Source organism: Bactrocera dorsalis, chromosome 1 (assembly GCF_023373825.1).
Source record: "Bactrocera dorsalis isolate Fly_Bdor chromosome 1, ASM2337382v1, whole genome shotgun sequence".
Lineage (NCBI taxonomy): Eukaryota > Metazoa > Arthropoda > Insecta > Diptera > Tephritidae > Bactrocera > Bactrocera dorsalis.
The window spans coordinates 107,443,936-107,465,750 of NC_064303.1; the positions used below are offsets into that span (position 1 = coordinate 107,443,936).

Below are 21,815 nucleotides of genomic sequence, written 5' to 3' on the forward strand. Positions count from 1 at the left end.
ATGCGGCAAGGCAAAAAGAAAACGGGAAACACCGCAACGGCATGCAACAAACCAATTGAAGTTGCTACACATGAATCGAACATGCAACGTAATGTTGCAATATGCATGTTTGTCGCGGTATGCGGTTGTGTGACATATGCGCGGCCTAGCACCGCGTGCCGTGGCATGGCATATTCTCGCTGCCAAAGGGCAAGCGTTCGCGTAAACGCAAATGGCAAATAAAATGTATGTTTGTACGATGTACTTCCATTCTAATGAAAATGTTCGCTCGTTTGCCAGGAAATAACAGCAACAATATTGAAAGCAAAAAACACTTAACCAACCCCACACACACACAAACGCACACTTCTTCGCCAACTCTTAGCTAACTGAAAACACATTTCTCCTTCTTCTTTATTTCACTTTCGGCAGGCTGACACCGCTCAACATGCCCGATTATGCTGAGGTTGCATGTTCAACATTCAAAACGCCCAACGGCCCACTGGGACACGTAACGCCAAACGGAAATGCACATGCCATATTGCAGCAAACATCCGGTGGCAATGCTGGTGGTGGTGCTGGTGGAAACAATGTGCCAGCCATCGGTGGCATACACAATGGCAGTGCGCTCTATGATAGCTGCGGCGCGTATGCAACAACGAATTTGGTGGCGAATGCCAAACTCTATCAGAATCGCTATGCCACAACCGCGAAAACAACAGCCGCTATGTCAGCTTCAACGGGCAATGCCGCCGTCGCCGCCAACGGTAAGGCAATGCGCCAATTGAGCAATGCCAACGGCAACAATAACAACAGCAGTCCAGCGCATAATAAACACGATGACTATCGCGCCGCTGGCATGTACTCGGCGCCACCCAGCGCACACTATGCCGGCCTCATCGATTTGGCCGCGTCGAATCCCTTCAATGACAAAATGACCGCCTCCACCGCGTCTACGGCGATTTTGAGCGCCTCACCAGCGAAGAGCGCAAGCAATAAGAAAACCGACGCGAAGAGCTTGTACGGTGGCAGCCAGCAAAAAATCAATATTACCGAAAATAAACTGGATCTCATGAGCAACATCAGCCGCATTTCGCCCACACCGACCAACGGCTCGTCCGGCTCATCTGCCGCCACCGCGTCCAGCTCCGCAGGCAGTGATAGCATAAGCGCAACAACAAATGCGCTCATGCCGCGCATGAATCCCTTCAACACTGGCAACATGGGTGCCAACACTAACACTGGCAATGCTAATCAACGACAACTACAACAACAGCAATTGCTTGCCGCCAGTAATGCGTTGCGGCAGGGACTTGGCGCCTTTGCCAGCACCACTTTGGCCGCGCAGATGGTAACCGGCGGTGGCGCGGGCACGCTTCGTCGCCAGCGTCATCCGAAAATATTCAAAAGCGAAAACAACATTAACTTTGGCAATCTATATGGCAGCGGCAATAATGCAACTGCCAGCAATAATAAATCACAATTGCTCATTAACCACATGGGTGGCGGCGGCGGCGGTGGCGCTGGCAATGCGCTTACACTTAGCGCCGCCACAAATAGCAGCAGGGCCGCGCATTTTGACTTCCTCACAGGCGGCGAAGTTGGCGCGCTAGGCGGTGGCGGTGGCGGCAGCGGCGCGGCACTAACTAATGCGATCAACGAGGCGGCAAGCGACTTTGGCGCCGCGCTTAGCACATCAACGAATCAACTGCTCAATGATTGGGCTTCCAGCGCCAGCGTCGCGGCTGAGCAGCAAACCAACACACATGCACCGGCGTTCACGCAATCGCCAGCGCATCACCACCAAACAGCCCACCACCAACAACCAACGAACCAACAGCCACCACACCAGCAACAAAACTACAATCACAGCTTTGGCAGCAAACAGCCGAGCAAGCAGCATTTGTACGTGAAGGCGAAGGATGGCTCGTGGTCCACCGTCTCCTCGGATGCATATCAATCCTATAAGCAGCAGCAGCAACAAGCGCTGACACAAGGTGATAAGCCACAGCAACAACAACAACAGCTACAACAGTCGCTAACAATAGCAAGTCATAGCAGTAATTTTAATGCCAGCAATAATAGTTGCATTAGTAGTAGCAGTAACGGTAGTAGTAGTATTAATAGTAGTAGTAATATTGCGGGCGCCGCTCAGAAGAGCTTTGATAGCTGCTTAAATGAATTCAACGCGTCGTTGCAGAAGGCTAGCGCTAATAATAGTAGTTGTAATTACAGTAATATGCCCGCCAATCTTCACACACCCACACATACACAGCAAGCCGCAGCGCAATCACAGCCAACGACAACAACAACAGGCAAGTATTTTACGAGCTACGGCAGCAGCGATAAGGTGTAAATCATGAGGCGTTTACGCGCTTTCGGTTCGCTGCATTTCCACTTTCCTTTCTCTCGAGTTCAAGCGCCGAATTTGTAGGTGGCGCTCATTTTCCTAATTACAAAGCGCATTAATGTGTGTCAATAACGTGGCGCGCACTCGGAGATTTGAGGGCGCAAAACTGGCCAGCGTCAATGGGCGGTGTGTGTTAGTGATCAAATTAGAGACCGCCAGTCTAGTTAAGCGCAAGCTGAGGCGTTAAATATTATATATAATGTAATCAGTTAGATAAAAATTAAAGAGTACCCCGGAAATGAGGTGAAGTGAATGTAGTTGTTGGTGTTTTGGTGCATAAGTTTGGCGCAAACTGACATTAAATGCAGCAAGGCATCGTAAAACTAATATTTGTCACGCGCAAGTTTTAGTAAACATATGATGCGTACATAAACCGTTACGATCCTTAAGGTAGTTAAACGATATCACGAAAAAAAAAAGCAAAAAATATTTAAAAAATGCACGAAAATTCGAAAATCCTACACGAGTAATATAAATAGCACAAATAAATCCATATTAAAAATAGAATGTTTCATAACACATATATCCGTGGAATACTGTAGTTATATGTGGGGGGAAAATGCAATAGTTCTAAACTAACGCGCCTAAACTGCAAAAAATACTTCGACACGTTAGCATTCCTGCTCTTTTTCATTTAAGATTTCACTTAAGCAGCTAGCAAACTAGACATTTCAAAGTTCTGGTGAAGTCAGCATAACTTTTCTATAGTATAATTCTAAGCAGTACGCAGTAATATGAAAAATATCAGCCATATCCTTAATTTAGTTTTGAGCAGCAGGTTTTATTAGTAAGGACAATATCGATTTTTAAATCGATCTCTTGCTTTTAGAGGGCAAATCGGGCAATCAAAGTGACGAACCTCAAAACATGGTTTAAATTGTTTGTATGTCAGCTTTTTTAGACAGACACCGGAGCTCCGAAAGCCACTTCAAATGATGGCGTGGCAAAGGTATCGTATTGTCCGACCGTTGATTGAGGATCCGCGGATTACCTTAGACGGTAGCTAGTGTTCATCATGAGAAAGCTCTCGGGCTATGGGGCCGCGTAACAGAGTTTAGATCAATTTGAAAGGTCTGCGTCATTTCGTACTGGCCGACAGTCGATTGAATTGTGATCCACAGAATAGCTAATACGATAGCTAGCTCAGAAAGCTAAGTGGATCACATCCCGCAAATATTGATTATGAAAATCCCCTCAGACTATGGGATCACGTTTACTCACACCGTATAACGAGCGTAACAGTGTTTAAGAGCAATCTGAAAGGGCTTCTGCGTCATTGCGGTTCCTTTGATGGAAGTTGGAACGACTCGTATAGACTATGGAAAAGTGAAAAATATTATATTGGTGATAATTTTGCCTACATTGTGATCTTTTCCCTCAGTATAGCTAGCCCCTTCCTAGTTTTGAGCTTTTATCGGGCCATTGCCCTATTGGCGTCTACGCAGTAATGCTGAGAATCTTACCAGACGCCATCTGCAGAAGCTGTATAGAAGAAGATGAGGTGGGAAACACCTTAACACTTCCTTCTTGACGTCTCGTGTTTAGAAAATCAAGACTTCGGAGGGCAAAGCTTCAGACATTCCATCGAACTGGGGGGCATGGAAACTAAACGCCTGTGCCACTCTGCTAATTTATAGCTGGAACACAGGAGTGATTCTTTTCTATGGCCTCACAAAGGACTACATGTAGTAGTCCACATGCGATCTTTAATCAATCATCTAACCTCACAAAACAATAACGGCAAAAAGAGCTCTACCATACCCAAATATTGGGCCGATTCCACCGCTCAAAACAGCTAATTTCACGAAAAAAGTACTATTTCATTGGCTCAGACCTCCACCGTCGCCGTGGCCAAATTGGCCGAATCAAGCTATGAACTGCTGCTGTATATAACGTATTCTTCCAATTTGAACCAATGAAACTTCTTTTTGTTTCTATACTAGATAAAATGGTTCGTTTGATAGAAATCTGTCGAGGCCTCTAGAAAACGTAATCCTTTTCGAAAGGATTATAGAAGTTAAAGCATCATTGGATTCACGAGTTAGAAATACACAGTGGAGAAAAAAATTGCCAGTTTTCCAGTATTTTCATGTCGCTTTTGTATGTCAACAACTTTTGAAGCGCTATACGTTCGTTAATTTTTGTACGAACTCTAGATCTCCACTGCAACTTATATGGAATTAATAACTAAACATTTTTTTTAGTCTTGAGAGATTTTTGGTGGATTTTTAAAAATCTTTAAGAGTTTCAAGTTATTATTTTTCTGCAAAAATATTGAAACTATTGTGCTAACGAACTTTAGAAACCTCGAAATCTAGTCACTATACAATGCCACTATGCACCTTAATACTACAACTTCGACCTGTGAATAAAATAATAACGAATATCGAGAATACAGTTGTAAATAGATGAAAAGCATTTATGAATAATTTGTATATGCTCTACTAAAGTTATAGAAAGCCGAGAAGCAGATACTAAGGGTTAAATGTAAAGTTATTTATGAAGTAAAAATAAATTAATGATTATATAAATGAAAGTAAATATTAAATATAGGAATAAAATATATGAAAAGTATATATACAAATAAAGGATAACTATATATATACATATATATGTACATATATATATGTAATAGATATATACATATACACACATTTTGGGGTGAGTAAAAAATCGATTTTTGTTTTCACTTGATATTCTGAAAAATGGGTTCTTAGAGACCTGTATGAAACTAATTCCAAGTACTAGCTCTCAAATGTAACGGAAATTTTATTCATGTAGAAATCGTAAGAGACTCTTTTTGTAGAGCATTCAATTTTCAAGATAATTTTCAAGATAATTTTTCAAGTAGTTGCAAGCGATGTTAAAATTTTTCTAACTGATAATAAAAAAAGCTAGCCTCTCCCTAGTTGTTGGGGAAAGAGAAAGAAAATTGTTAGTCTGAGGAACTTCCTGTTACAATTAAGGGCCGATACTGGTATAAACTTTCCTAGAGGTGTCGAAGAACCTATTTTTCAGAGTACCAAGCAAAAAATATTATCTTTTTTTAACCACCCTAATATTTATAACTCTACTTGAAGACGAAAAGTTAGGGGCATAGATTAAATGACACACCTACGATATCTATAGAAAACTGCCAAAATGAGGGCATTTATTTATAAAAAAACACAAGATTTTATTGCAAATAAAAATAAGAAAGCACACACTCACCACCAGAAATAAGAAGCGGAAAATAGCATTATAAAAATAGAGGAAATAAAATATTAAAAAAATAAATAAGTTATAAAAACGCGAATGTAAACAAAAGCAGCCCAGAAGTACGAGATTAACATAGAAAGAAACGAAAAAAAATATTCTCATATCTTTAAAGAAAAAGGTATACTACACTTAAGCTTAACAAGAGAACAAAAAAAATCCTCGAAATCGACGATTGCCAGCAACTGCCGCACTCACACATACGAGCATGTACATAAATACAAGTATAAATGAAAAAATAGTTAGAACTTAAAACTCGAACCCTCCTGCTGAACCCTGTAGCAAATATGTAGTTACAGCACACCACACGTTGCACCAAATCAATCATGCAACAACAAAGAATTAAACAAATAAGCAAAAAAGAAAAGAAAAAGCAAAAAATAAAAAATAAAACAAAAAGTAAAACAAAAAGAAAAGGGAAAGGGAAAAACGAAGCGACAACGCGTGCAAACTAGAAATTTATGAAGACCTTACCACAAACAAAAACAAAACAAAAATTATCGTACTCACCTATAATTATGTAATTTGTAATCTAAAGAGCGCTCCCCCAACAACCCTCCACCTTTTTGAAGAGAAACTAGCAAAGAGCAACAAAAATAAGAACGACATTGAAGTAAATAATGAAAATATGTACGAACGCTAATAATAAGGCTGTTAATTGTATTTGTAAAGAGTAAAATTAAATGATATTTAATTAACTATGTATTATAAGCAAACAAAATTAAACCAAAGTAAATAAATAATTATGCTGAATAAAATAAATAAATAAATACAAAATTGTGTAGCTTTTATTTACGCTAAATTGATAGCTAACCCTCACCATAACCTCAATGTTTTATGCTAACCGAAATAGTTTAATTTGCTACCCTTTTACTTAACCAAAAGTATGTAAAAATGTAGTTGCTAAACCTTCGATAGATGGATGCTCAATTTCAAAACCAGATGAAAGGATTACGTCCAGGTAAATTCTGATAATTTTTTCCCATATTTTAGGATTATACTAGCTTGGATTTTTGGAGGACTGTACCACATTAATATAGTACTGACAAAAAGAAGACGTTTTGAAGGGGTTGTCAGCAGGATCTTTTTGTGAAGATTAACAAACAAAATTTGTCAAATTGACTATTGAATAATAGGTCTCCTTACAGGTGGTAACTTTTCCTAGTAGAGCGAAAAGTTGACATTTTTGTAAAAAATTATTCAGGAATGAGTAGCTTTTCTCTCAGCTCTTCTGCTTTAGACCACACAGGTACCCAATAATGAAAATGAAGGCGGAATTTTCCAGAAAAAATCTTTGAGATCTTCAGTTTTTAGAAAAATGTGCGCTAACCTCAATATAGATTTCTACTAACTACTAATGATCCAAGTAGAGGTACTTATGTCAATAGTAATTTTTTGACAGAACACGCGTGAGTCATGTCATGCTGTCATGTTATTTCTATTCAGTATTTTTTGTGACTTCATCATGGTAAGACTAACGCCTGCACAACGTTTACAAATCGTTCAACTTTATTACGAAAGTTCAGATTCTGAAAATAATGTATTTCGAGCGCTTCCCTCATTCGAAGGTCAACATAATCGGCCTACTGAGCATACTAATCGCAACACCATCACCCATCTCGAGCACCGACATTATTATTAGATAATATTCGACCGAATAGACCACGTCCAGCACGCAATAAAAAAAATATAACAGCCATAGCTGAGAGAGTGAATAGTCGATTCGGCAACTCGGATTGCCGTATAGAACTAAATTTTGTTTTACGATGAGGCCCACTTCTGGCTCAATGGATATGTAAACAAGCAAAATTGTTGCATGTGGGACAAAAAGTAATCTGAAGAGATTCAAGACCTGTCGTTTCATTTAGAAAAACATAAGTTTGGTGTGGTTATTGGGCCAGTGGAATCATCAATCATCATCAGAAATAGTGCCAGTGAGAACGTAACCATCAACGGCGAACGATATTGCGCCTTGATAACCGAGTATTTGATAACTGAAAATAAAGCTCGTGATCTCGGCGACATTTGTTTATAGGTCTACTACAGAGCTTGTTGCATATTATCATTTTTAAAAAAGTCGGGTTGAAACTTTAGTACCAAGCAAACTAACAATTGACTTCACAAATCAATTAAAAATAGTGACAAAATTGTGTGAGTGGGGTTTCAAAATACTTTTGTCTGCACTGTATTCTCGTAATCTGGTCTTGCTGAGTTTTTTCTGCTTTCTGACGAACCATACAATGAAAAGTTTATTTAAAAGTTGCAAAAAGACTTTGAAAGGTGAATCGATTACGACAATTTTCGATGACCAGGTGTAGTGTTTCGCCTGGAATTTCGGCAATAGTGCGCTGAATTTTGTCTTTGAGCACCTTGAGCGTGTCTGATTGATTGACGTAAACTTTTGGTTGTTAGCGGCATTTTTTGTTTCATTACGAAAGAAATGAGGCCCCATGACACCACCATATTCCTGGCTGCACAAAACGATCAATTTTGGGGATGCAGCTGAGTTCCCTGAACCACATGAGGACTTGACTTACACCAACAGCGACAATTCTGTTTACTGACGAAGACATTAAGTTAGAAAATGGACTGATTTGAGAAGATGATTTTTCGATGATGACTTCACAGTAGCCACCGGAAAAGGTGACTTTGCGTAATAACCATGAGCAATCTACCAAAGTAAAAAGTGAGGTAAAACGTTACTGGATGAAATGGCAAACCTTACCGAACACACTTGTGAAATTTACAAGAAATCCGTAAACAAACATAACGATTACGGACAAGAGCTATCAAAATCACTCCATCCCTCTTGGTAGATGCGTTAGAAACATTTTGGATATTATTGGTCTTGAAAATTTAGATTTAAAAGTTCTGTGCGAAGCAAATTTACAATCGCACAACTACTAATCGTTACGGCCACAAAAAATTTTATCGAAAATGCAAGAACGCTGTACTCGGTGAATAGCCTTCGATTATGCCTCCATTGAAAACAAAATAGGATTTAAAAATAAAAAAGCGACTTTCTTCAAAACGAAAGGAACTTGTTTGTCTATATTTTATACTAGATTTCATGCTTGAGAAAAGAAATACAATTTTGGAAATGTTTTCTCCAAAGGAAACGACGGATACCCTAAAAAATGTATGTGAATGTTCAGCATGGTGGCCTACATTTTAAAGATATTTAAATGAAATTTGGCACAAGTTCTTTCCATTGCAAAACGATACTGATTTGTCGAAATCAGCGATATCGGTCCACTATAGCATATAGCTGTCATACAATCTGAACGTTGGGAATCAAATACTTATTTGGAAAACGTTTTCATTTGACGAGATATCTTCACGAAACAAACTGACCGATCAACATCAAGGCCGAAATCTTTTTATACCCTCCTATGATCCAAAAAGTACACCTTCGAAGGGTATTATAGCCTGAGTGCAAGCGAAGTTAATTTCTTTTCCTGTTTATACTCGATTTCTAAAATGTGTTTTCATTTTTATTTTGCTCATTGAAATAAAAATATTTATTTTATTTGCTTACTTCCAATTACTGAAATTATATGATTGTAAAATAATTGCTTAATTTAGGCGAAAGCAAATAAAATTACCGCAAAAATGTTAGTCCATTAAATGGTTAAAATTTATTAAATAAAGCTTAAGCGGCCAAGCTGTTAAGTGTGTTTGCCAGCAAAAACACGCAATTATTACAATTCATTAAATTTTTATTTGAACACATTTATGGGCATTTGATTTCACTTAGCCACGCATTTACACATTCGCACATTTCGCACGCAGACACACACACAGCCAGGCACTCATTTGAATGCATTCATGGCATTTCATTTCATTTCAAATCGCTTCGTATCATTACATTATTCATTCACTCAAATGCCAACTCAGTTAAATTTAATTGCAGCCACAACAATTTGGCCATTAAAACGTCGCCACAGCGCCTACATCGTTTTGGATAATTCCATGGATTTTATCATCTAAATGCGGACCACGGAATATGTGGGCGATTTTCCACCGTTTCATACTTTTTTCTGACTTTTTAAGCAATGCAACGCTGATGAACAACAACAGCAGCAACAACAACAGAAAACCAACATTGGCCACCGGCAGGACAGTCGATTTGTGCAACAACCCACACCACCTTTCTCTGGTTTGAACTCACCCCCTTTAGGTGGACCAACACGCAAAAGCCGCTTTTCAGTGTCCGCCTTCACAATAATTAAGTAATATTTCATTGCAAAGCAGCTGGCGTAAATACTTTTAAGGGCCAACAACATAATGCTCGGTTGCGATTTACACACAGCGAAGCCACCAACCAGCCCACCGAACCGGCACCGGCGACCACAATTTATGCAAAATGCGCATGCAAATGCGAAAGTGTAGGTAAAAATGTTGCCACATTTGGAAAACGATCAGCCGAACAGCAAGCAGAGTGCGCTTCACTTTCGGCTGCATTATGCGCCACATCAAGCGTTCGGCCAATCCTCTCTCCAACCATCCACCAATTCCTCCTCCAACCAACCAACCCACCATCCATCCATCCAGCTACCTTCCGCCAACCAATTTGGTTGTAAATGCACATGTTAGATTTCAATTAACCTAAAATGCATTGCTGTATCATTTAAATTTTAGCATTAGCGTCCGGCTGCCCCTGCAACATGCAACATGCAATAAATGCATTCATATTTACTGTGTGTGGCACACACACAAATGATTGCGATTCCTAAGCAAACGCTACTAAATGGTTGCTATCCACGCTCACTCATGCCCTCAAACGTCCTCCTGCTTTCCCCTCCCCCTCCGACTTCAATCGGCATTTCGTGCTTTCATATTTATGGCTATAGTACGTTAGTGGCCTCAGCTTGTAACATGTGGCATGTGGCAACATATGTTGCATAGAAAATAGCAAATACCAAATCACAAATAACATTTTGTTACACATTATTGTTGTTGTTGGTGAAAATTCATTTGCCGACAAATGAAATGGAACACCGGTATGAAATGAAAATTTAGCACATAGCCATTGGATTCTGATCGCACCAGCATGGAAAGCATGAAAATGCATATGTACATATATACGTATAAAATAGTTATAAGGATAGATGAGCAGAAGTAAATATATTTATTGCTGCCTCGGGTCAGCTTGAATAATCCGATAGGTACTTTATTTCTAAAAATCGGAGTATCATTTAGGCATCCGTAAATTGTAGGAAGTAATTATCCTTTAGTGGTTTGGGGACCTAGATAAGTCGGGACCCATTTACTTCAACTTTGCAAAGAATGATATGATATATGACATTTCGAGCCAAAAAATAACCGTTCCCGTTTAGACAATAGTACAGGTACATGTCCATTGTAAATACTGAGGCTGACGAACAGGAATATTGTCTAGGAACTGTCAGAGATTTCCTATTACCAAAAAGAATATAGAATAAACTAAAATGATGAAGTTTTCCACACTACGGACCTGGCAACTTAGTAAAATGAAGCAGATGCACTTGTAATAACATCCCTATGTCATCAGATTGGTAACTGGTTGAAGATCCGCTATCTTCATCTGGTTTAATGCAGAATGTCTGTAGGGTCTGGTTAGAATTTGCTCTGCCCAATCCAGAAAAAGGGAGACCTCCCAATTTGTGCCAACTACCGTTGGATAAGTCTCCTAAACATCACATATAAGGTTCTATCGAGCGTATTGTGTGAAAGATTAAAGCCCATAGTCAACAAACTGATTGGCCCTTATCAGTGTGGCTTTAGATCTAAAAAATCAACAACCGACCAGTTATTCCCAATGCGCCAAATCTTGGAAAAGACCCGTGAAAGGAAAATCGACACACACCACCTTTTCGTCGATTTCAAAGCTGCTTTCGACAGCACGAAAAGGAGCTGCCTTTATCCCGCGATGTCTGAATTTGGTATCCCCGCAAAACTAATACGGTTGTGTAAACTGACGTAGACAAATACCCAAAGCTCGATCAGAATTGGGAAGAACCTCTCCGAGTCGTTCGATACCAAACGAGGTTTCAGACAAGGCGACTCCTTATCGTGCAACTTCTTCAACCTGGTGCTGGAGAAAATAATTCGAGCTGCAGAACTAAACCGAGAAGGTACAGTCTTCAAAAAGAATGTACCCGCGCCGTTAGTTCGGTTGTCTCCAGACTGGATAAGGAAGCAAATCAAATGGGCCTGGCAGTGAACGAGGGCAAGACAAAATATCTCCTGTCATCAAACAAACCGTCGTTGAACTCCCGACTAGGTTTGATTTCCTGCTATACGTGCAGAGGCATGTACGATGACAACATCTGATGAGTCGACGTTACGATTTTTCGAGAGAAAGGTTCAGCGAAAGATTTATGGTCGTTTGCGCGTTGGCCACGGCGAATATGGCATTCGATGGAACGATGAGCTATAGGAGGTATACTTGTACAACGAAATGACAAAGTAAGAGAAAGCAGCAGCGCTAGGTTATGTGGTGCGTATGAAGAAAACACTCCAGCTCTGAAATTATTCAACGCAGTAGCCGTCGGCGGAAGCAGAGGAAGAGGAAGACCACCACTCTGTTGGATACATCAGGTGGACAGGGTCCTGGCTTCGCTTGGAATCTCCAACTGACTCCGGATTAGTACTTGTTCCAATAATATTTTATTTGGGAGAGCCTGCACCTCAAATCAGAAAGTCAAAGGCCATTTGTACCAGATTTTTTCACGCAGGGATCAAACATTTTATGAGCGTGGCATCAGTCTGTCGTCCGAAATATGGCAAGCAGTTTTAGACCAAAATGGAGAATAAATAATTTCATAAAATGATTTACACAATGTTTGAATTGCTATAAAAAACTAAATTACTTAGTGAGTGACCCAAGTGGACTGTCTGGCTTCCTTGCACTTGTCTAAATAAACAAGTCACTCAGCCAGAAATTGTCTATGAAGGGCCATATTCACAATGCATAAAAAACTTTTTCGATCATTTTAAAATACAGGGAAAATTCTAGTCCATATCTCCAATATTGTTTGTTTTTATTGGTAAAGAGTTTTCGGGTTATGATAAGCCAGCAAAGTGAAAGCAAAATCCCGCAGACACTATCAGAGCTTCGGTAATAAGGTTGGTAGATTGTTATGATACCCAGAGCAAATGAGGACTAAATTAATTATAGAGAGTTATATCGATATACGTGAACTGTACGGTACTGCCAAACGGCTGTCGCTCATCAAATCTTTAAAAATTATTTCAATTTTATTGCTTGGCAAGTTCTAGGGGTACTTCCAGTGCTGTTATTTTTCTCGCAGTAGAACGTTCTTACGAAAATGTCTATAATTTTTATCAAGTATGCTTCACATACGATATATTTCATTACTTCACATCAAAAAACGTTCAAAAACTAGCAACTTCCAACTAGTTTCAGTTAGAATAACGACAAACTTTAATAGTTTATTACTTCACTTTCTTTAGTGGCCCAAAATTAAGCTTTGGCTTCTATGGATCCAGGGCACTCAGCAGCACTGAACTGTGAACCAGTGAGACTCACACAGCTTTTCCTCAAATTTCCGTAAGCACCGCTGACCACCTCTGCACAGCATACTGAAATTATATTTGTAGGCGTTGGTGCATTCAGTCGTAACTTTATGGCCCTCTTATAACTGTTACGCAGCTGTAGCGCCTTCACCACCAACTTCACTCCTCAACCCAAGCGAAATTACTATTTTCCACCCACGAACTGCTGCTTGACTTGGTCACTTTACTTTCTCTGCCTGCCACGAGGGGCCGTGTTGCTTGTATTTATTTGAACAAATTATTTGCGTTGACTATAACACACCCACACCGGCAGCAACCGATTCCCTAAGAGCTTCTTTAGTAGTTCGTAACGCAAGTTCCGCATTTGCTTTCTGAGCTAGTATGTTGGTGTACTGTTATATTTTATGCGACTTGCCTGCGCCATCAAGAGTAAAGCACGCCTGTTTTAGTTTTTTAGGATGTCCTGTCGTTTACATTATCCTTTTTTATATCGCTCGTTTATATAGAGAGCACAGCTTAATGGCAACTAAACAGCACTAACATTATTGACAACTAACTTCGGCTATTACTTGGATAGAGCAACAGCAAATGTGAGTATGGTTGGTTGGATGGCATTAAAGATATATATTGGGAACAACAACAGGTTCAAAATAAAAAAAAAAACAACAACATGTATAACACTGTCTTGTAATCATTTTTGTACGCTTTCGTTGCCATGAAGTGCCTCCTCTACCTCCAACACCGCCGGCACACCATCAGCCTCATCATCATCATCATCAGCAGCAGCGTCTGCATCGTCAGCCAAACTAATGGCCTATAAAAGAATCAATTTCCAATACGTTTAGGCTGCTGGCCGCCCAACGAAATACACACCCAAGCGCACACAGTCATACATACGCACACACTTATGTAACCTCATCGTGAACAATAGCTCGTTGTATCCTTTGAAGGTCGCTTCTGGTAGTCACTAAATGCTACGACTAACGGTCAGCATGCTGCCACACGTCTGTCAGCTGCCGATGTGCTGATAGCGTTAAAACGCTGCCCTTAACAAAATGCTGCGTGGCTCAAGCCTCAGTCCGGACACAAGTGTGTATGTGTTCTTTAACTTCATTTCTTCATATTCTTTCTTTTTCTCGATATACTAGTTTCCTCTACCGTTATTTATCCAATACAGAAATATTGTCGTAATAAACCCGGCGCTTTTATTAAGGGTTAAGCAGCAGCATGTCAGCACTTTAGTTGTAACTAAATGCTTAAAAGCGCTCATAGTTTCTCTTTTGAAGCTTCTGTAAACTCAGCAGGTCCTTCCTGTAACTCTTTGTACACGTTTTTGTTGCGTTGCAAAAATTTATGTTATCAATAAAGTTCTTCGGCTATTGTCGCAAGCCGGATTATTAGCAGAAATAATGGCTGACTATCATTGGCTGTGCGGCAGCAACAAAAGGGTTAATGGGTTTCAAGTTGTTGACACTAACAAGATGTTAGTTGGCACATAATAATAAAGAAAGTAAAATATACTAGTTGATGACTTGCAATTTAAGTTTGAAAATGTTGATTGAGTTAAAATTGTAGCATTGTCTTTAAAGAGCAGCGTCTACACGGTATATCTTAATATATAGTAGAGGAGACTTTTGATTCTTTGCAATAATTTTTCAAATAATGTAGTATATGCAATTTGGACTTTCGAAACATTCTCCTAAGCTTATGTATATAATTTAATATTTTTTGATTTATGTTATGTAATGAAGGAATAATTGAGACAAAAGGGGTCTTTGACAAATGCAAGATCGATCATGGCCCACATGACCCACTTTTATCGGTCACAGTAAAATTAATTAATTTTTTTTTGTATTTTCTGTTCCCTTATACCCTTAGAATTAATGTAGAAACCCACATTATCATTGGAAGGTTTCGAAAAGGTCCAACAGCAGGTCACCAGGTATAGCCCCACAAGATTAAACCTTCTAAATCACATACAATCATATACGCAGTCTTTTGGAAACTTTACCTTATCACGGACACAAGCATTTTACTAGTTCAAAACATTCAGTGAAGGCCGTGAAGGCCTCTTGCGAGTCGTCCACTTTTAATGACAAGAACATCAACAAGATAAAGAAATTGTGCTTGAAACTCTTTAGATTGATTTCAGAGAGTTAACAGAGGATTTCGACGTCTCTAATGGGTCGACTCACCACATTTTTATAGACATTTTGAATATAAAGCGTGTCACTGCAGAGTCCTACCAAAAGACTTGAATACGACGCATTCAGTGATTGACTTTTTGGCCAAACTTATCGCTGAGCCATCGTATCCACCATATTGGGCTCTCTGTGACTTTTAACTATTTTCTGAATTGAAAAATTCACTTCAGGGAACGCGCCATGAGTCCATTGACATTTCCGCTAGACAAGCTGTTCGGTATGCGAGCAGTTTAGTCCAGTCCAGCTCAAATCTGATTATTGACGAATATGTTGAAAGACTTGTGTGTAACTAAAGTATCCAAATTGCTTTGTAAATGGATTCAGTGATAGAATGTATTGACGGAATAGTTTTAGTTTTAGGAATAAGAGTATAATAATAATTGGATAAGGGTTTTCGATAGATAACTCGTGAAAAACTGCGAAGTTATGAATTCCGACGGAATTTAGGGGCTATTAAGAAAGGAAGTCGCCACTAACAGATGACAAAAAAATTCCTCGTAGCAGCACTCATTTAGCACTATATACATTTTTCTCTATTTTGCTTTAAATCTATTTCAATAGAACTATGAAACAGTAAAACAAGTGAAAAATATAGTAACATAACTATTTCATCTATCATTCGATTCTTGGAATCACTTAATAGGGGATTATTTTACATGATCATAGGTATCTTGTTGGACAACTTCGAAGAGTTTTTAAACATTTTTATAAACTCTTGGTGGTATAAATAAAATTCTATATTCGACAGAGTCACTGTTTGGTGTGGATTTTGAGCCGGAAACATAATTTGACAATACTTTTTTGATAATGAGGCTGGTCAAGCAGTGACTGTTACTGGCGACATGATAAACCAGATCGTTTTTGCCGAAATTGGATGATATGAATGTGGACATATTTGTTTCAACAAGACGGTACCACATGTTATGCAGCCCGTGAAACTCTTCAATTGTGGTATAAGACATTTTTTTGTCGCACTCTCTCGTTTTGGTCATCAGAATTGATCGCCCATATTCTGTGATTTCAAAACTCAAGATCTATTGCAACAAGTACAACAACTAAGTGTGCTTTAATGGATCAGATTCACCGTTTCATCAATGAAATCCAGTCACAATTGTGCAGAATCGTCACGGAAAATTTCGGCAAACGAGTGCATTTGTGTATGGAAAGCGGTGGAGGCTATTTGCATGATGTTATTTCATAAATTATCTTTTTATATGTACATCATAATTCAAAATTACAATCGAGAGGCTAAAAACTGTGTTTATTATTATTATTTTTTTTTTATATTGCGGTCATATATCGATTGACACCTCAGTGGACCATAGAACCGAATATAGCTAAAAAGCTCCATCTCTTTCAGGCATGGCTCTAAGCTTCACAAAAGTTGGTAACCACATTTCTTATAAGGGTTTATAAGGGTGAGTTTAGTTTCATAACTATAATTATAAAAAAGTTATGTTAGAGAGTTAGAAAGTTATCTCTGCATTCCCACACAAGAATGTAATACCGGAGAATGTACTGACCGGTGATCGGAAAAAAAAAATTATAATAAAATCAAGACACACCATAAACTTATTAGATTAAAAATGGTTAGGGTTGAGATTATTTAAGAAATGGGTTTTCATATTTCGCTATAAAAACCATTTAGTTAATACATGAGGAAAAAATTTCAAAAATTCTAGAAGGCCCTAAATCGCTTGTTAACCCAATTTTCTAGTTTACCTAAACCGAAATAAAATAAGTTGCCATTTTATCGCACATATTTTATAAATAAAAATTGCTACCATCAAAAACAATTAAAAACAATTTATATTACCAATAAATTTCATTTAAACCATAAAAGCATTTAAACAAAGAAAACATTTTATTTCCAAACTTCGACTATGAAATCTCCTGGGTACTTGACTAACAACTTCCAGTTCTGCTAAATCAGCCAAAAAGCTGAAATGTCATAAATTTAGATTGCAAACGTTTTGGCAACTGAAATATTGCAGACAGCATTGTTGACCTTTACGCATTTTATTGGGCAGGAAGAGACCAAGGGAAACGGTCAAAAACGGGAGGAAAAAAGTAAAAGCAATGCCAGCAAAAGTCATATTTTTACGACCTTTACCAGCGTTATATTTAAGATTTTACGATATCGAACTAATTCTATGTGATTCCGGTATAAAGGGACACATACATACATAAGTGCAATATATATGAGCCAAAACAGTAGCAGCTTCCCTTGCGATGGCGTAAGGAAACGACGCACAAGTACAACAAACCGAGCGGTATTACATACTTTGATAAGGAAGTGCACAGTTTTCTGCAACTCATGCGAATTGCTAACAAATTTGATGTCATAAAGTGTAATATTGCTAAATCCATACTTTTACGACTAGTCCCATGTAGCCTTACAAACAAAAAGAATTGGGAATACAAAGTAAACGGAAACGAGAGGAACGGCCGTCGATGGCATTTAAGGCAGAAATGTACTAAAAGCAATAACAAGGGGAAGTTGTTTGTGCACAACAAGAATGAAAGCAATGCGTTTTCATATGAAGAGATGCAAGCGTAAAAGTAATAAAAATTATCAGCAAAACAAAATCGGAAAAAATATTTTTTTTCAGTCTTGTGCTGCTGACCAGTCGTATGTGCTATTATATACTGCTCATTGTGGATGCTGCAGCATATAAAAAATACAGAGTTTGGTCTCAGATATAAATAAATAAATAAAAATTGATCAATTAAGGAATTCTGGAACATTATAGGTAGTATCCTCAATCGATGATGATGAAAATTCCATTGTATGGCCATGAGAGTGTTCGAATAGCAATTACCCGTTTGAAGAACAACAAAGCGGCGAGCAAGAACTGATAATGAGCACGCATCAGCTTCTTTGTAGAATATAGTCGGACGAAAGTATGCCTAACGATTCAAATTTAAGTGTACCCTGCCCAATCCACAACAAGGGAGATCCCACAATCTGTGCCAACCACCATCAACACACTGATAGGACCTTATCAGTGTGGCTTTAAACCTAAAAAATCAACAACTGACCAGATATTAACCATACGCCAAATCTTGGAAAAAACTAGTGAAAAGAGGATCGACACTCACCACCTATTCGTCGATTTCAAAGCTGCTTTCGACAGCACGAAAAGGAGCTGCCTTTCTGATGCGATGTCTGAAATTGGTATCCCCGGAAAACTGATACGACTATGTAGACTGGCGCTGAGTAATAATGAAAGCTCCATCGGGATCAGGAAACACCTCTCCGAGCCGTTCGAAACCAAATGAAGTTTCAGACAAGCCGACTGCTTATCGTGCGACTTCTTTAATCTGCTGCTGGAGCAAATAATTCGAGCTGCAGATCTGTATAGAGAAGATACAATCTTCTACAAGAGTGTACAGCTACTGGCGTGATAGAAAATTTCGTCTATCTTGGAACCAGCACCAACTCCAACAACAACGTCAGCCTCGAAATCCAAGAAGAAGAAGAAAAGTCCTCTCTTGTCGAACAAAGACCGAACTCTATAAGCCACTCATTACCGTCCTGCTGTACATATGTTGCTGAGACATGGATGATGACAACATCTGATGAGTCGACGGTATGAGTTTTCGAAGTAAAGGTTATGCGAAAGATATGGCCCTTTGCACATTGGCAACGGCGAATATCACAGTCGATGGAACGACAACCTCTATGCGATATACGACGACATTAACATAGCTCAGCGAGTTAAGAGACAGCGGCTACTATGGTTAGGTCATGTCGTTCGAATGGATGAAATCATTATGGCTCTGAGACTATTCGACAGAAGAGGTAAACCTCCATTCCGTTAGAGAGACCAGGTGGAAAAGATCCTAGCTACATTTGGAATCTCCAATCAAAAATCATACCTATATCGAAGGGTATTCATGATATTTTATTTAAATTTGGAATGAATTTTCACCAACAATAAAAGAAACGTATCTAAATTTTCAACAAACTTTCCACAACCGGGTTGGTTCGGGGTTGGGTTTCCCGTAGAAGCCTGTTATGAACTATACTCATCCTAATACACTTTAGTTAATTTTTTATATAAAAAATATATGTTTTTTTCCTACGACAAATTAGTGACTTTGAGGCTATCAAAAACATAGGAAATTCTATTCTATATACATATGAATATGTATTTATATTCCTTCACTGGCTCCGTTGAAAAACTATCAACCTAACTAACCATTGTTCTCTGAGTAAAAACCAGCAACAAAAAAAGGTTTGTGCGTTCTCAGTCAAGCACATAGAAACTATCACTCTCATAAGGACTCAAACATACTTAGATAATATATACTATAACGCCATATAAGTATGTATTGCACTATTCTAGTATCTACTATCTCATGTTAAATTACTTCCGCCGCTTTTGGCAGCATATCACACTGAAGACTAAGTGATTATGAACATACACACGGACGCACGCACACACATAAAGCACTTGCTGCCGGATGTTAGCATAGTAGTACATATACATGTATACGAATACCTATGTATATATGTATGATGTTTTTGTTTGTGTATGGGTTTTGTCTAATCGCCTACAGTACATTTAGTTGGATTGTTGGTTGCTTGGTTTGACGGTTGGTTAGTTCGTTGTTGGTTTTTGCCGTTTTTATGCTTTATTGCTGCCTATTTTCATTGTCGTTTGGTTTTTATGTCGCACTCGACTTGCTTCGTCCCAACTACCACTCCCTTCCTCCTACTATATGCGAGCCATTAAAGCTTGACGAGCCTGTGTACTGGTAGCGCTAGATTGCTTGAATAGGCGCTCGTAATTTTATGACTATTTTGTCACTAGCCAACCGGTTTGAGTTTGTCTTTCTCTGCGCAAGCGGGTTTCCTCTCATTAAAATGTCATAAAACTCTGCCTGCGCTGCAATTTCTCTATCTTAGCAAATGGTGATAACAAATTTGCTTGCGTTTGGCGTTTCACATGTTCATAATTATGTTTGTAATATATTTATAGTGTGTGTGGCTAAACATGGTCTTGGTCTATGAGATTAACTTCAATTATTTGGGGCGAGTATAATTAGATACACACTTCATTACATGAAGAGATGCTTAATAAATATTACTAACTAAAAACCTCTTGGCATTTTTATATCCTAAAAAAAAAAAAGAGGGAACTTAGGTGTAATGCTTCACTGGTATCATGGAGTCACTAAACCGAACTCTACTCAGACGGCTCCTTCCATACCCAAGAAGAATTTACGCTTATACTAAACTTCAAAAATGGACGATGGAGTTGGTGCGGGGATATAATGTCCAAAGTTACACATAAGCCATCCTTTTAAGTTGCTGGACCACTGCTGTATATTTCAAGATGACGTCTTTACTATTGCGAAAGCCGCGGAACTGACTTCTAATGCACCTGCAGGCAGTTCCACAGTCAACATCTTCGTAGACAGCCAAGCAGCAATCAAGTCAGTAACCTCGTATCGCAAATCGGCCAGAAGTGTCTTGGGAAACAGTGCAGCTGTGGAAAGTGCTGCCTGAGGCAAGCAAATTCACTTCTACAGGGTGCCTGCTAAAAAAGGTATCAACGACAATGAAGTAGGGGACTATATTGCCCATAATGGTGTATGGCTAACATCCGAAAACATGATCAACATTGGGAAACCTATAATTGTCTATACGACGATTTGAACAAAAGTAAGAAAATCAAAACCTGACAGAACGAGCTACCTGGGTGCAAAACTGCAAAAGTAATTTGCAAAATAGTACATCGGACTACACAAAATTCCTATTGGCGATAGAGGAGATTATAGGAATATGACAATACAAACTGGTTCCTGTCTGGTAGCGACACAGACCCGCATAATGGGGCTGACAAATCGATAACACTGCACGAAATGTGTAGAACAAGACACCAGGGAAACAATGGAGCATAAGCATCTAGGATCTCCGCGGTATGATACATTGTAGAAGGTATCGATAGTAAGGCGACATTGTCTGTTAAAATTCGCCTCAAGCAGAGATTTCCTAAAAGATGACTACTACTCATGGACCTAGTAACTGAACTTCATCTGGATCGCAAAGGACCAAAACTGGTCTATGCATGGGTCATTGGCCTACCAGATTAGCCAACCTATCCTAACGTAACAACTCAACGCTATTCAAAACAGGAATCGAGGCTTTCATTATCTGAAAATTTTTTAGGTGAACCTAACGTTCTTTGAGGTACCCGAGAGGTCGATTTTTTTGATGTAGTAAATAATTAAAAAAAAAACTATTTAACTGACTTAGAGAAATATATTCATTCACTTATTGCATCATCGTTGTCACAAGCAAATTCTCACACCCCACATATTTTTCCAAAATGTCCAAATGCGAATCTTACCAATTAACGAACAAAAAAATATATATATTCTTTTCAATTTCTAACTTTCGACATTCGAAAAGCAAATACCAACAGCATTTTCTT

The 21,815-nt window shown here is 38.8% G+C and overlaps 1 protein-coding gene and 1 long non-coding RNA gene across 2 annotated transcripts in view; one reads left to right on the top strand and one right to left on the bottom strand.

The window, feature by feature from the left end:
• LOC105232826 (roundabout homolog 2) overlaps positions 1–2,787 on the top strand; it is a 167,343-nt gene extending 164,556 nt beyond the window's left edge. Inside the window, exon 12 of the mRNA XM_049446780.1 lies at positions 412–2,787. Coding sequence (XP_049302737.1) covers positions 412–2,335 — 1,924 coding nt within the window. The 3' untranslated portion in view covers positions 2,336–2,787. The remainder of the gene's footprint in view (positions 1–411) is intronic.
• Positions 1–21,815, bottom strand: part of LOC125775832 (uncharacterized) — a 207,430-nt gene that overhangs the window by 122,329 nt on the left and 63,286 nt on the right. The window lies entirely within an intron of this gene.